General features: G+C 40.4%; 1 protein-coding gene across 1 annotated transcript in view; it reads left to right on the top strand.

Moving 5' to 3' along the window:
- PHLPP1 (PH domain and leucine rich repeat protein phosphatase 1) overlaps nt 1-16,127 on the top strand; it is a 129,891-nt gene that overhangs the window by 62,728 nt on the left and 51,036 nt on the right. The window contains exons 2-3 of the mRNA XM_084509882.1: nt 8,012-8,208; nt 10,525-10,650. Of these exons, the coding sequence (XP_084366008.1) occupies nt 8,012-8,208; nt 10,525-10,650 (323 nt within the window). The remainder of the gene's footprint in view (nt 1-8,011; nt 8,209-10,524; nt 10,651-16,127) is intronic.

Below are 16,127 nucleotides of genomic sequence, written 5' to 3' on the forward strand. Positions count from 1 at the left end.
GGCATATTTGTAAAGCATAACTTTCTCACCTTATCTCTTCAATTTTCACTTCGTTAATTTTAGTGCATATAATGGTAAAATGGTTCAAAGTTGGATTTCCATCTTAGTAAGAGAGAGTGTGAAATGCCACTAAAATATTCTTACGAAATATATTTGAGATGTGATCAGATAATGGCATACCGTCTTCTCAATATTAGACGTACTCTGTTTAAAATTTACTTTTAAGCAAGGAAATTTGGTAGATCTCAGTAAGGAACTTCTTCAGCATCTTCCTTAAGTGAATCTGAAGCTCAAGGTGAGAAAGTTGTTTTAGATGGTACAGGAAGCTTCAAGACTAATACTGTAAATTCTTATAATCCTGTTAAAGTACAAGAGAAAGAAGATGACTTATTTTTTCTCTTGATGATTCCTTTTCCTCGTGATACTGCAATTATTTTTTCCTGCAGAGGTGGGGTTATGGTTGTTTCCGAAAGGAGTTGATACTGAGTTTTACTGCTGAAGGTTAGGAGCCTCTTCTCCCCTTTAGGAGCTTTCTTCAAACAAATATTTGGGCATAACAGTAGAATTCAACTTGCACACCGCTGTGTTTCTTATGCAGGTGAAAGTGAGGATATCAAGAACACTTATTTTTCTCAAACAGTTCTGCCTGTCTTCGTGTAACTTGCTTAAATTTCTAAGTGAGGAGTTGCAAGTGCTTTGGGCTGCGAGTTTGAATGTGAAGGACCCATTTTTCAACCAGAGGAGTGCTCTGTAGGAAAAAATGGGAGGAAGAGATAAAGGACGTGTGAGTTACAAATACGTTTTTGGGATGTGTTTTTTGGGTTTTGCTTACACGTGCTATCCTTAGCTGATCTGAGTTCTCAAAATACATTGGAGCAGCTAGATCTGCAGTTCACTTGTTACGGTAACTAACAGTTGGAGCCCAATACTTGGGGCCTGCTGCCTCTAAGCAGTAATCCAGATGAACTTCCACCATGATTGCTTGCTTTGAATTGCAAGCAGCATCCTATTCACTATTGCACCTCCTACTTTATAGCCTGTTGCCTTTATTAAGTTGTCCCAGCACAGAAACTGTGCAAGTTTAACCATGAATCTTAAGTGAGTTCTGCTGATTCACTGTTCTTTTTTGTTTTTTCTTCCAAAGAGTTTGGCTTATGCAATTTGATGTTTAGCTTTTGACACTAGTGCAACCATTTTCCACTGATAAATATGCAACACCTGATAGAAATGCTGTTAAATTTTGCCTGCAGTATCTTTTCAAGTGTTGATGCCGTGTTTTCAGGCCCCTTGTGTGGAGGTGGTGAGTCTTGTAAGAACAAGGTGCAGGGAATGATCGAATGAACAAAAATTGAACTCTCGGTGGGGAAAGAAGAGGGATATTTTCTGCATTATGAAATTCATACAAACCTTTCCTCCAGAGAGTGTTTAATTTAAAAGGAAGGCAAGATTATTGCTATAAAACTAGTAACTGTTTTATTGCCTCATGTCATAGAGATGATGCCTCTCCTTAAGGATGATTTTCCTGGAAAGTGGGAATATGCTTCACAAAAACTGGAGGCTTGTCTGTCTTCTACTCTCTTTTGTCTCATAGCGAATGTTTGTTTGAAGAAAAAGCTGAGTTAAGGCAGTTCAATAAAATTCAACTGCTGTGTCTTCAGGTGTGACAACTTGAACTGCTAATTTCTAAAAGAAACACAACCACTTCGGAGCTTCCTCCAGCTCCCTACTAATACAAAGAGCAGTAAAATGAGTATAATGAACGGCATCTATGGTAATAGTTATGTGCCCGTAAAAACAACACGATGGTGTCCAAGTCTCTGTTCCAAGGAGCAATACAGAATGAGTCAACAGCTGCGTGTTAACTCTTGTAGGAATTCATAAGAGTCTAAGCAGATTGGAGTGCAAAAATGGAAGTCCACCTTTTCGGAATGGTTTGTTATGTAAAATTTTTCTTTATATATTGGTCTGTTATCTTTTCAAAAACATCCTCTGTTGATTGCTGGTAGAGAGTGCTAGATGAATCTTCGGTCTTAGTTAGATGTAAAACTTGCTAATTTTGTACCTTTGTTCTTAAATCATGTGTGGTACCTTCACCAAGGAAAAACACTTCTAATAAGCACATACAACTGTAAGTAGGCTTTCTTCATAAGGTTGAAATAAAAATGATAGCAGTGCAGTAGTTTCAGGATTTTTTTTTACTCATGTTTTTGTGCTTCCTTTGCTCTCCTCCCTTTTTCAGTCCAACTCGCTGCTTTATTTTTACACATCTCGTTGCGTTGGGGCCTTGCCTGAAGTCATCTGTGCTGTGCTTATTTTGACTTCAGAGCAGGGGGAAGGAGCCTTAAATGACTGAAAAGCTTCAAAACCACTGCAAGCTATAGCGTTCTCTGTGCTCAGTGAAAGGTTTTGGGCAAAAGCAGAACTGTGCAGCAGGATCTGGTAGTAAGGGCTCGGCACCAGCTCTTCCTGTTCGGGTCTCCCGAAGGTGGATGAAGACACCTGAGGTCTTTCAGTGTGTTAATGGGGGCCAATTTGTGCTTATAGCTCATCAGGATGAGTGCATTGGCTACCTGACCATGATGTTGTGTCTCCCCCATTTCCCATCAGAGGCACGCCTGAGGTGCTGCTGCCGCTAGGGACCAAGGCACCTGCCTGCTCTGATGATTTTTGACAGCTTGGCCAGGAAACAAGCCAGCTTTTCTCTTCAATCTGACTGCTGGTCTTCAGCTTTTTCCTCATCTCCAGCGTGCACGAGTCCTGATGTTCATAAAGCGTCCGTGTGGGAAGTTATCTTATTTCTGAAACCGCTTGGTGAAAGCCGTAGGTGGGCTTAATTAGATCTCCTCTCTGGCAGCAGCGGCCATGTTGTGGGCCTGGCCCCCGCATGCTGTTCCTCTCCTCTACGCGCTGAGCTGCTCGCCCTGAGCTGTCCCTGCGGCCTCTTGGTCAGAGGGAAACAAGAAATGAAAGCACCCGGGTTTGCTTGAAAAGGGCTTAGGGGCAGCTTACGGCGAGCAGCTGATGCGGTAGGGTTGATACAATGCTGGCCTCGGGCCAAGGGCCCGGCAGTGTGCAGATGAGAGCGACGACCTCTGTCGCTCGCCCATCTGTAGCTGAAAAAGGACATCCCCAGATTAGGTGCTCAGACCAAGTCCTTGGGTCACTCGTGAAATGCCTTGGGCTCGGACATGGTTGCTGTTGAACAACCAGAGGCGCTGCCATTCATGCCTGAGGGCGGTCCCTCCAGTCACGGCCCCAGAGCTGTTAGCTGTCGTTCTGTCAGGCCAGTATTAGCAATTAAAATAAAACCCGCTGCACAGAAGTGAACACGTTCCTTATGTCAACACTTCTCCCCGCTCTTATTTTGGTAATGTCTTAAATAGTTCTTTAGAGGCAGACTTTATTGGCTATACTTTTCAAACAGGGTGGAATAATAAGTACTTGCAACTTAATCAGCCGTATAGCTTCAAGAGAGCTTTCTTTTCCAGATACTTATGTCCCATAATGAGCTGGTATTTTATAACTTCTGATGGTAATGTATTCCATATGCCTTCCATTGCTAGGATGAAGAGCTTTACTCCAGCATCCAAAGCAAGTGGGTGTGGGCATTTAGTAGGGTTTGAAGGCTTTGCACTAGGCAGGCGTCCAGTACGTTACGCACCCGTAGCTTCCTCACGCTGCTCGTGGCAAGGACTTGGTGTTGTAAGATCACGGGAGGGCGGCTGGTGTCCCATACGTGCTTCCTGTGAATGGCTCGTGGTTCTAGACAGCAGTCCTGCCGTTTCAGTCAAACTCCTTGCTTTTTTCTGTCCTTGTTCTAAATACCACTAGCTTCCCTCCAGGACTTTGGACAAACTAAAACCGAGAGGAATTCAACCATGAATGTCAAGATAGCCAAATGAGTGGTCTGTTCATAATTCCTTGAGGCATCTCCTCTAATGCCTTGTGCAGAACAAAAGTCCTGTTGTGGGTGTGCTTAGGAGTTGCTGTAGTCTTGGAGTCCTGACAAGAATGAAAAACAATCTTTTTATGGTTTCTTGCTAAAACACTTGAACTGTTCTGGTTGAGCTTAGCATTTGAAAAACATTTTCTGGTATGCAAGTCTTCTAGATGTTCTGGCATATTTGCCTCCACTCTGATCGAGGCAAGAATAATTATCTTCAAGTTTTTGGCAGGGTTTGAATTTGTGTTTCAAGTCACAAAGGATCATCGTTACCTTTTTTATCTGCACAACTGTCAGCTCCAATGCAATATCAGAGGCTGCACTGAAAACTTATCTGCTCCCTCTGGGTATAGTTAAAACTGAAGAAAAATCTGAATATGAACCTCACTATCTTCTGAATCTCAAGTGGGAGGTCTGCGAGACAGATTGAGGAAGGTAATTTCAGAACTGCTGATCCTTTTACTGAAAACAGTATTTTCATCAGCACTGGTAGGTTACTTTGGTAATTGATTTTTGGCGGTGGCACTCCAGTTATGGCATAACTTGTGCTCTTCAGTCCTTTGCCTGAAGGCATTCAGATGAAATTCTGATGGTCCCATCCCTTGTAAATGTTCAAGGAAAAGGTCATTTGTACCAATTGCTGATGCCTTTTCCTTTGATTATTTTCTGGGTTGTAAAATACGTAGGGAATGTTTACTCTTCTTTTTCTTCCTGCTCCCTCAGTGTCAGTGATGCACTTTCTTGCAGGAGCTGTGCTGTGGGGCAGCATGAGACTGCCACTGGTTGCTCTCCTTAGTGAAGTGAGGAGCAGTGAGTATTAGGATCACTCTGCATACTTCTCAAGTCACATCTCTCTCCTGTTGTGGCAGTAGCTTCCTAACTTAGTGTCGTTACAGCTTTGCTTGCCTTTATGGTTTTCTGTCACCAAATTTCTGATCTCTTTAACACTGCATTCTGTTTAGGGAAGCTTTCGGTAGACAAGGTTGCTTCTTGTCAAACAGCCTTTGCTCTGAATAATATGCAATGCTTTAGTGGGTTTAGGGACCTTTAATTACAATTGAAATAAGTTGTCAGTTTTTGTAGGCTTTTTTTTTTTTTTTCCATGATAAAATATTTTGATACTATAAAATCTCAATTACAACCCTTTAACAGGAAGAAAACTGATATGTGAGCAGATTGTGTGTTAGGCAACAATGTGATCCAATGTTAAATGTAGACTTAGCAAGTTTTGTAGTGGTATAGAGAAGAATAGGAAGAGAAACCTTTTGCTTTATAAAGTAAGCTCAATATTTTAGTTTTGTATGTTCTCATCGGGAATCTTTTAGCTTTCATGTAGCAAGGGGCAGTACTTGCTTGAAAAAAGTGCCTTAAATCCTTGCAATTTGAAGGTTTTTTTTGTTTGTTTTGTTTTTAAATAATAATAATAAAAAAAAAATCTGCAGGAATAGCTGAAGAATTTTACCCTGGTAATTTTTCCATCAAATCTGAGGCTTGAGAGAAAGTACAGTTCATACCTAGCATGAAGATTTAAAGTGACAGCTCTGTTCTTGTTTTTCTAGTACACATTTACTAATGATGCTAATTCTTACTGTGGCTTGCAATTTATGACCTCTGTGAATTTACCTGAAGTTTGAAGAACTTCCATTTAGAGATTACTGGGTAGTTTTACAGGTCCAGCTGTACCTAACTTCATGGAGCTAGTCCAGGAAAGTGAATTGTTTAGTCTGGTCTGAGGAAGCAGGTCTTTTAGGTTCCTGACTACTTTCCTCTAGCTTTTGTGAAGATTTGCTCATTTTTCTGCACTCGCTGTGAAGTGCGGGTGCCTGGTATGGTATTGCAGCAGTCATTCTGCCAGTACATCATGCAGGGTAACATTAATTCTCTATTGCTTCTGAATGTTTTCACATTTCATGCCAAGGCTCTTGGCTGCAGCGCTACAGCGGGATCTCACGCTCTTTGTTATCCACCATAATCCCAAAGAACTTCTGAGGGTTGGTATTTTCCAGGACCTAGGTCTGCCCCTATAAAGTGTGAATTACTGTTTCTCCCTAGGTGGGTGAGGTTGCGTTTGGCTGTAATAAAATACACATTGCTAAATGAACTAGTTTAGCTAAATTTATGAGGGAGAATTGCGCTTTGCCATCCTAAAGAGTTTTGTCAGCAACGGGTTGTGCTTTTCCAAGGAAGTTAGGGAGCAGGTAGCCAGAAACAGGCCCTGGGAGATAACCTGGGAGATAGCTGTTTAATATACAACCATACTTTTTATACATACCAGGCACATTTTACTCCATTACAGAGATTCGATTGTGTGGGTTTTTGTCTGATTGTTTAATCAATGCTTTGTGGTATGAAGTCCATTGTTCTGCACAGACTAGATAAATAATCAGCTACTTCAGCAACCACACTTTTCCTATTCCACATACAGAGTTTGATAGGGCTCCTGTGTTTCATTAAGGCTGAGCTGCTCTATTCCACTCACTCGTGTTCCCTATCAGTCCTGTGGCTGTGTAAGGAATGGGTATTCTCTATTCCTTCTGTTCTGCTGGGCATGAGAGGAGTGTTTATCTGCAGCTTCTGTTGTTGGATATGAATTTGTTTGGCAGTGAAATCCCTGCTTTCTTGGGGCACCTATTTTTGCCAATACCCTGTGAGCGCTGAAGTTTGTCTCTTAGCCTCAAGCAGCAGTAACGTTCCTGCAGATCCAAACTGGCAGGCACTGGTAGCCTCAGTGCTAGTGTTTATTAGAGCAGAGCAAGGCTTGAGGCTAACTATGCCAAGTCTTGGCTCATTAAACTGGCAGGAAGATTCAGGAAGGCTGCTTTTAAAGATAAGGGCAAGAGTTGGCGCGGGGTACGCGAGGGTGAGAGAACTACAGTGGGCAGGCCGCGTGGTAGGTGTCGTCCATCTGCACTTGAAGGATTGAGACAAATTGTTGTGAAATATTGGGGTTAGAAAACGGGATCAGCTCCCTGCTTTTCTGGGGACCCAACCAGTTACTAGTTCATTGACTGCTGAAGAAATTTGTTTAAATATTAGTGTAGGAAAATGAATGATTTGTCTTGCCTCGTGATGAGGAAGCTACCTGAAGTTATCGTAGCCTTTGCTCCTTCATCCAGGGGAACTCCCTTCCAAAGTTTCCCTAGCACTGGTGTTCATGCAGAAATCTTGACTGGTTTAACTTGAGCATGATTGCTTTTTGTCTCTGTTAGTATATTTGGATGAATTGGTTCTGGGCTGGGTTGTTCAGGGCTCGTTCCTGTCAGAACAAAGACGAGAGAGGTGCTTGTCTTTGTGTTGTCCTCGTTAATGACAGTTTCTGTAGAGCAGAATATTATTAATAGATTAGTAGAATCTGAGCCACTTAGAGATGAACAATCGTTTAACAAATTTGGTGTAATTGTTAGTCTTGCTAATAATCTGAGTTATAGTGAATTCATTGTAATACGGGCAGAAGTACTTCACTGTTTCTCAAGCTCTACTCAGTCTGAAGCAGGGTCTTTGAGAGATTGCATCCATTCGCGTTGTGGCTTACATTGGGTACTGCCTCTGCTGCGGGGTTTGGACCGAACAGGGTGGGCAGGAAAAGGAGCAGGAACTGTATTCTTTGGGCAGCTACTGAAGCTATTCAAATTGCGACCTTAAGGATGGCAGGAAGAGAAATGGAAGTGCAGAGGTGTGAGTGAGCATGCAGCGCTTCCTCCTTTTGCGGTTTTGAGCTTTGAACTCAGCAGTAACCATGGTTTCTTACTCTTGAGGGTGAATGATTCCAGGTCCGGGACAGAAGGCTGGTACCACTGATGGGTACTTCTGTGACTATTGTGGATTATTTCATGTACTGCAAGGCAGTCATCTGCTCTGTGGTAGCAACTGCTCATATACTTCTGCCTAGGAAAGATACCCGTACTAAAGCTGATACTCCATTACCTGCTTGCACGGTTCTGAACCTGTGTTTCATTTGTCTCAGTGTGACCCATGCCTTAAGAATTTGTTGATAAAGTCTCGGGATGGCTTGAGTGAGAGAGGCAACGGTTTTCTGTGATTAAGTGGATGCTTTTGTTTCCATTTCAGGAAAGCCCCACAGCACTGGCAGCTCCGAACGGATTCAGCTCTCAGGAATGTACAATGTTCGAAAAGGGAAAATACATTTGCCAGTCAACAGATGGACAAGACGTCAAGCTATCCTTTGTGGAACATGCCTAATTGTCTCATCAGTAAAAGAAAGCCAGACTGGAAAGATGCATGTCCTCCCTTTAATTGGTGGAAAAGTAAGATTTGATTTTTACTTTTATTTTATATATTTGCATACTTAATCCCTGCCTGTTTACATGGAGAAGATCACATTTAATTATGATGATTTCTAACCTTCCCAAATCTTGTTTCTGTTAAAGAGATAATCAGAGTATATAAATGACTTTTGATTGCAGTCAGATTCATACTTAATGATTTACAATGTTTGGATTGAAATACTAAGGAAAAGTGAGGGGAAACACATTCAGTTTCCTTTTGTGTTCAGTGTTTTATATTCATAATTAGCATTTTATATGCATAATGGCACACAATCAAAGGATACACACATCTGTATTGTGTATGAAACGTACCATGCCTCTTCATCCAGTTTTTATCCATGCTTTGTTACTCTGTTCTCAAAAGTAAACAGTAAGGGGATGGTCTTACTTTGAATATCAGCTTGGTTTGATATTTTATTTATTTGGTGGATTGTTCTTGTTTGTGGTGTGTTCTTGTTTTGGTTGGAAGGGGACTGTAAGAGTAGTAGTGATCTAATGTAAGCTAACAGCAAGAAACGTTTCTAATTGCAAAAAGCTGAAACTAGATGTTTTTCTGACGAATTCTGAAACAGAAGAAATTGTGTCAGAACACAAGGCAACTTTTTTTTTCCACTTGGTGAAATTTTCACTTCAAAAACCGTGTGGATGTGGTCCACACTGGCTCTAGGTGGCCTTGCTTGTGCAGGGGTTTTGGACCAAATGGCCTCCATCAGTCCCTTCCATCCTCAACTGCTCATTGGTCTGTGGAACTTTAATAAGACAGTAAGATTGACACCATTACTATTTCAGCCTAAATAGTGTTTCGGAACACTATTACTGGCTTGATTAGCCAAGGTAATGGGAAGTGAACCATTAGTCTGGGGATGAATTTACACCTGAAATACTGCTGTTTTACTCTGCATGCTGATAAGTTTGATTCTTAAGAATTATTAGGAGAGGAAAAAGCTTGGTAATATATGCAGACTGGAGTTGATGCATTAATATTCTGCACTAGTAGTGTGGAAAGTAGTAATTTCTAGGAGTTTTTTCCTGTACGCTTTAACGATTCTTTGACTCTCTACTTTAGCACGTCCAGGATAGACACTTTCCTCTCTTTTAGTAGTAGTGTGTGAACTCTGATGGTGAATTGTATTCCTGGCTGCAGCACACTTGAGAGGGTCCCTGTTAACTTTCTCCTTATGAGGAACAAGATTTTACTTAATTAAAAAAAAAAAAAAAAAACTTTTTAAAAATTGCTTTACTTAAAATTTATAAGCTATTTTTCACAGAAACGCCTCACATTGGCATGAAGGCTGTTAAGCTGAAATTTGACAGCAAATTTTAAAAGAAAAGGAGAACCAAGCTGAGAAAAAAATGTACTAAGGGCTTCTGCTGACAAAGCTTGGGTGGAGGATGCTTGGCACAGAATTAAGTGTTTTTTTAAATCATCACTCAAAAAATATTCTTCCTCAACCCCATAAATACACTGCACTTCCTGGTTTGAAAGGCTTTCCAGAATGCAGTGCTGAGACATTGAGACCATAAGTTGTGTGGGACTGCGCGTGTATGGTATCAGAATGATGTATTCTGGGGTGTTTTTAGCAAGTTGAGAAATGCCAAAGAATTAATTGGGGTGTAAGAAAAGCATTTTGTTAAGCCTGTTTTTAATAACGAATATAAATTGTGCTCCTTTAGGTTGTATTAAAGACAGCCCGAGATGTGTTTCCCTAGGAAACCTTTTATGGTGCTCAGTCTTTTAAAATGTAGTTGTTCCTGGTGTTTTCCTTTGATGGATTCTTTATATCTTGCATGCTGAAGATAGCTACCCAGAAGAAGGTTGTAAATACCTGGGGAAAAAAAATGAATTTACAAGGAAACAACCCCCAGAGAAACCTTAAATACTGAAAATAGCAGCAACTTACTTTATTTCAATATCACCATCAACTTTCCGTTCAAACTTGAATTGTTGCCAGATTTATCTGACTGCAGCACCTCCAGTTTTTGCATACCTTTTGTTTGTATGACATGAGATTAAGTCATGTGGCTAGGAACTTTTGTCAGACGTGTTCTTATCTTTAGAAGTTTATTCTGGAAAATGGAGATGAGCAAGCTTTTAAGGGTTCTTGTTGTTCTTACGTCTTGCTTGTGTAGATTTCATGGATGTCTGGCAGTCAAGACCTAGCTGAGTACTAGAGGGAGTTAGTACAATTCTACTTGAAGAGCTCCTCTTAGACACATTTTATCTTTTCCCTGAGGACGTCTGTAGAGAGGTTCTAGATTCTTTTTTTGCTAACAGTTTTTATGCCTTTATTGTAGGTGGAAGAAGTGAAAAAGCACCAGCACTGTTTAGCATTTAGCTCCTCTGGACCTCAAAGCCAGACCTACTACATTTGTTTTGATAACTTCACTGAATACTTGCGATGGCTTCGACAAGCATCAAAGGTAAGAAGAATATTCATTCCTGAATGGGATGTTGGCAGTGCTACCCCCAGTTCTGTCCTCTGTACCACAACATAGTCCCTCTTCCGGGTTCACATTATTAGGAACTACTGCTGCTGCTGTTAGTAGTGCACAAAGAAGCTCAATTTGGGAGTTCTTGATAACAGACAATAGCGAGGTGATTTTTTTCATTTATACTGAAGCTTCTGTGTACTGAGGTTGTGTAAGCAAAGTTCTGTGTTAAACCTTCTCCCTTTTGTCATCTTAATCCAGCTGGATGGATGGAGTGAGATCATTAGAACAGAACTGGTGACAAATATAACTGTCAAAATTAGAATTTAAAAGGCTGTGTTGTTAAAACCTAAAATCGTGTCAGATCTTTTTTAATTAGCTCCCTACACAGAACCCAAAGCCTATGTTGCTAGAATTAAGGGGTTGTTTCCTTACTTGGTAAATGTTGCTGAATCACTCTTTAGTTGTATAATTATTTGTTTTTATAAGCAAGCATGTCAGCTATTATAAATTTCAGTTTAGGAAGGGATTAATTAGTAAGCTTCATACCATGTTTCGAGCACCTTTTTACTAGAATTTAGGTCCTGCATTATTTCATCTGACTTTTCAGTTCTCTTATATGTTGTTGAAAGGCTGTTTTTGCAGTTACCTGGTTTATCTCTTAATCCCTGCCACTTCTGGATAAATCTTCCCTTAAGTAATTCGTGTATCTTGACCCACTGATTTTTGATTTTTACCACACAAGTTCTTCTGTTGTGTTGTCAGCACTCTGGTGCCTAAACTGTCCATTAGTTTCTACTTGACAGGGCTGTTCATGTTCTTTGCTACGTTAAAGCGACTTGTTTTTATATAGTACTACTCAAAGATATTTATGGCACACTAGAGCTGTTCTGTCTCTTTTAGATCGCAATAATGCATTATCCAGCCTACTGCCACCGGTACAGCTGGGTTGCATGTTTTTTATTTTATTTTTTAAGAGGTTTGGTTATTATGTCAGACTTCCTTTGAGCGATAACTACTGCACCTCCCAACACATGCATCATTTAAAATGTCCTTTGTGTTTTCTCTACTAAGTTTTAAATTCTTCTTAAAGACTCAGTTTTGGCATCCCTACTCGGGTCTGTTAAGGCTCAAGGTAAAAATCCCCAGTGTGTGTTTTATGAGCCACTGAGGTACGGTCTGCCAGATTCTTGAGTTCTTGCAGCTTTGTGGCTCTGCCTGGGAGAGTAGTGTCCTTTCATCTCCAGAGGCTTTGACATTAGATAAATGAAAGGCAAATCTAATGAGTGAGAAAAACAGTGTAAAACAATGAACTTCAGAAGTAGAGATAAATGGCCAGAAAGTCCCTCTGAATTACTGGCAGCATAAGCTTATTCTGTGCCATGCTGTGCTTCTCTCTTTCTCTCTGGTTCACCCAAATGACTAACAGCATTGGGAAGGTAGCCAGCATGAGAACATATCCCCATGCACTCATGAGATCCTCCTGTTTTTCTTATGTAAGAGTAGAAAGGAAATACATAGTTTAAAGTGTCTTTTTAGACCCTCAGAACTGAGGAAACTTGCACTATTTGTTGGTAAGACATGCTGCAAGGAAAAAATGAGGCTTAATTGTCCCCAGCTCACCCCTCCTCCAACCCCAAAAAGTGAGATCGGTGGATTTTGAGACTGTATGTTGCCACTTCAAGTTGCTTTTTTAAATGTTTGGGTTTTCTATCCTTAGACTGAAAGACAGACATGAGCATGATTGTATGCAAGGCAGTTGTGTGGGAAGCACTGTGCTGTAACAGTTTCTAAAGAATAGAAACAGAGAAACTACTAATGCTGCAAAGTAACTCACACTTCTTGCAGCTGATGCTATCTGTCCATGTCTGAATTTTTGGTTTTAAGGTAAATCATTCCTGATTTTCATGTACAAATGAGGAAGGCTCATTTTCAGTTCTGTAATTGAGGCAAGCTAGAGTTCTCATGCGGGGGTGGGGGGGGAAGACATTTATATAAGCTAGTCTGCTTTGAGTGTGGTGAATGGGAAGCTACTTGAGTTCAGCGAAATTGAAACGTTCTTTCTAAGCAAGAAAACACTGTGTAAAGTGTTGTACGTCTAAAGGGCAGTAAACTTGGGAATGGAAATGGGTGCTTCCCCAACTTCCAGTTTCTAGTTGGCTGGGTTACATGATATGGGTTCTTGGTTAGTTGTGGTTCTGTATGCAACACTTGCACTTCTATGAATCATATCTACGAGCATATTTTAAACATAGTTGATATTTAGTGGCATTTGTCTTGAAACTGGCACTGATGTTAACTTAGTTACGCTCATTGATAGCTTTTTCTGCAGTCTTTCATGCTCCTGATTGACACATGCTGCTGAAAGCCGAGGTTTCTGATACAAGTGTAATTAAAGCTTTGATATGAATTTTAATACAGAAGGCAATAATGGGTAAAATGTTTCATTAAAACTTCTTGATTCAATTTTTAACTATGAAAAAAAGTGTATTTTATATACCTCAAAAGAGTCAGATGATGTTATTTCGACTTTTAAATAACAAGCTTAATCTTAAAAGGAGATTTTGCAAAGAATGCTTGCTCTGCAGTCTTTCTCCCCACAGAATATTGGCAGTGTTGATTTTTTAGGAGTGTTCCAGAATGAGACAATTCTTAACACATCACTTCTACAATAAATAAATGTATGCTAGAAAAGATCTGAATTTGTGTTTGCAGAGACTTGGGCTTAGTTTAATTAGAAATGAACATCACTCGTGTATAGTCTGATTCATTCTAACAGTCAAATAAATCTTAGCAAAGATATATCTGATGGATTGCCCCAGTAGATTTTTGGATGGGGCTTATGAATAGGTTTTTTGCTAGGTTCTTATATGAGCACTTGTCTTGAGGTGAACAGAACTCTTGTTTTCAGGACTGACTAAAACTATTGCACAAATAATGACCTAAATATCGAACTTGGTGGCATACTTACTCCAAATAGGTCACTTTTAGATATGCTGATTTATCCTCAAACGGAATATTTTTAAAAGCTGGAGATGTGGCTTGTTCGTTAATATTGATAGTTTTCTGTACCACAGTGCATTTTCTTTCCTTTTAATTTCCAAATACTGGAGTGCTAATTAAGGAAGCTCAAAAGGAAAACAACAGCAACAAATTTGGTCCTTTGTGATCTAATATATTCATTCTGTTGCCAAATGTTGAAAAATGAGCTTATGCAACCGCAGGGGGGAGTGGAGGAGAAGAAAGGGACGTCTTCATGGCTTTAAAGAACTTCTTTTTCTGCATAAAGTTGGCATGATGGTGCTGGAACTCGCACAATTACTTGCAGAGTGATTCTGATCTGCCACTGTTTACTACTTGAATGTAAACTGCAGAAGGACAAAAGAAGAATGTGCATTAACAGTGAAGAATACATGATGAGGGCTTTCCTCATTTGCTACTTCCAAAATTGTTGAAGGTGGGTGATGGAACAAAAGAAAGAATCTACACCCTTATTGTAGTAGAAGAAAGCTTTTTCCTGGGTGAAGTGTAATTGAGTGGTGGAACTTGCTGTCACAAGGCTTGTATTTGTGGTGTGGTGACATGCTCCTGCTGTTGGACACGAAGTTTAAAGTTTTTCAATATGTGAAATTGCTGTGTAAGAGTTGACTACTACATGACTAATGACGTGGGTTGTATAGCTAGTGGAAAAAGGATTATCAGTCCTCCACGTTCCAAGGCATACAATTAAAAGGGAACATCAACATCTGTCTCAGAAATATGGTATTGCATAGCTTAAGTGGAGACGTAGTACAGGATTTTCTTTTCCTGGAAACGGTGAGCACCACTGTGCACATCGAGATGGGTTAGCTGACCGTGCAGAACTAACCCCACCTCAGCTCTGGGAGACCAGGAAGCGTGTTGACAGCTTCTTGCAACAATTATTTCCTGCTGTAGTGCTCTGCTCGGTGGGGCAAGTAGAGGAGGAGAGGTGATGAGAGACGAGGACTAAATAATGCACGACTGCTTCACGTAAGCTGCCTGTGCAAGGCCAGGTGAAATACAGGTAGATCAAGATGTACAGGCACACGCCACTTTACTGGTCCTTTACTGAGCTCTTCTCAGGCAGAATTGTAAAACAGCTGCTGTAGTGACTGCGTATTTAGTGGAGAATAAGCTGCTGTGTGTGGCTTAGATGCCAGGGCAGATTTGTACCTACACACACACAAAAAAAAAAAGGCTGTTAAAAAAATTATGAATGTCCAAAGCGATCCTTGATTAATAAAGATTCAAATTTATGAGTTTTCTCCTCTGTGCCTTTGTGTTTTCCCTTCTCTGTTTCAGTCACCTTTGTCTTCGAGTCTGCAGTGGAAATGTCTGTGCTGTCCCAGATGATCAAAGCCTGCTGTTAAAAAGGATAGAGTAAATGATGATGTCAGTGTACGCGATGTTTAAAAAGTTCTAAGAATAGCAAATTCAAGGGAGAAGGGCACGCTGCCATATTGGTCTCTTTTTTTTTTCATGTCAGTGCAGAACACACTGTTCATAAATTCATTTGTGCTGTGAAACGGGCAGAAAGCAAACAAATTACAATTTATCCTATACAAATAAGTAGTGAAGGAGCCCCTGTAGCAGTTGTATCCATCTTTCTTGAACTTGTTGTTGGAACTTATCTGGAATAGTAGTACAGAATGAACTTTTATCATTTTTATCTCTAAAGTTGTCCTGCTCTGACCAGCTGCCTTGCTTATTATTCTAGGTATTTTTTCAGTGCAACAGCTTCATGATAGGAGAGTACGTTCTTCAGTGCAAGTCTGAGCTATGCGAAGAAGGCAAAACTGATCTATTACTCCAGTAATACGATTTTATTTCCGCTGAGGAAAAATGGTTTGAGTTCTGACTACATACAATCTTGGTGCTGTAGACAATATTACATAAACGAGAAATTCTATAGACCATAAAGAATAACTCTGAGCCTGGCTGCAGTTCTGCAAATGTATTTCCAAAATAGGAGATCAAAATGATTGGCTTGTGAGAGTGTTTTACGGGATTGGTGCTGAGGAAATACAGTGAGCAGCAATTGAGTGCTACTGAGAGATGTACCTTCATCCACCTTTGGGGTAGTGGAAGGTAGTCAGTTGTGGGACTGCTTTTTCCTCCAGTGCAGGGGATTCTGCTCGTTAATTAGTGATATTTAATAACCAACATCTGCTTGTGCACATATCTCCATCTTTATTTCAGATACTGCCAGATACTAACAGATGATTTGTTCGTAAAGGTGTGGTCAACCAGCAGAAAGACTGAAGTGTGGATTCCAACTTTAGAGTGGAAAACATACTTTGCAGAGCTTTTTAATACAACATATGGCCTTCAGCCCATACAGACTTGAAGCCAGTAGTCTCATGTTTAAATTAGCCCGAAGTTGTACCTTCTCTGGCTTGCCCACTCTGAATGACCTGTTCCATATGTTCCTGGATACTCTAATGAGC

This window comes from Aythya ferina (assembly GCF_964211825.1).
Source record: "Aythya ferina genome assembly, chromosome: 2".
Classification (NCBI taxonomy): domain Eukaryota; kingdom Metazoa; phylum Chordata; class Aves; order Anseriformes; family Anatidae; genus Aythya; species Aythya ferina.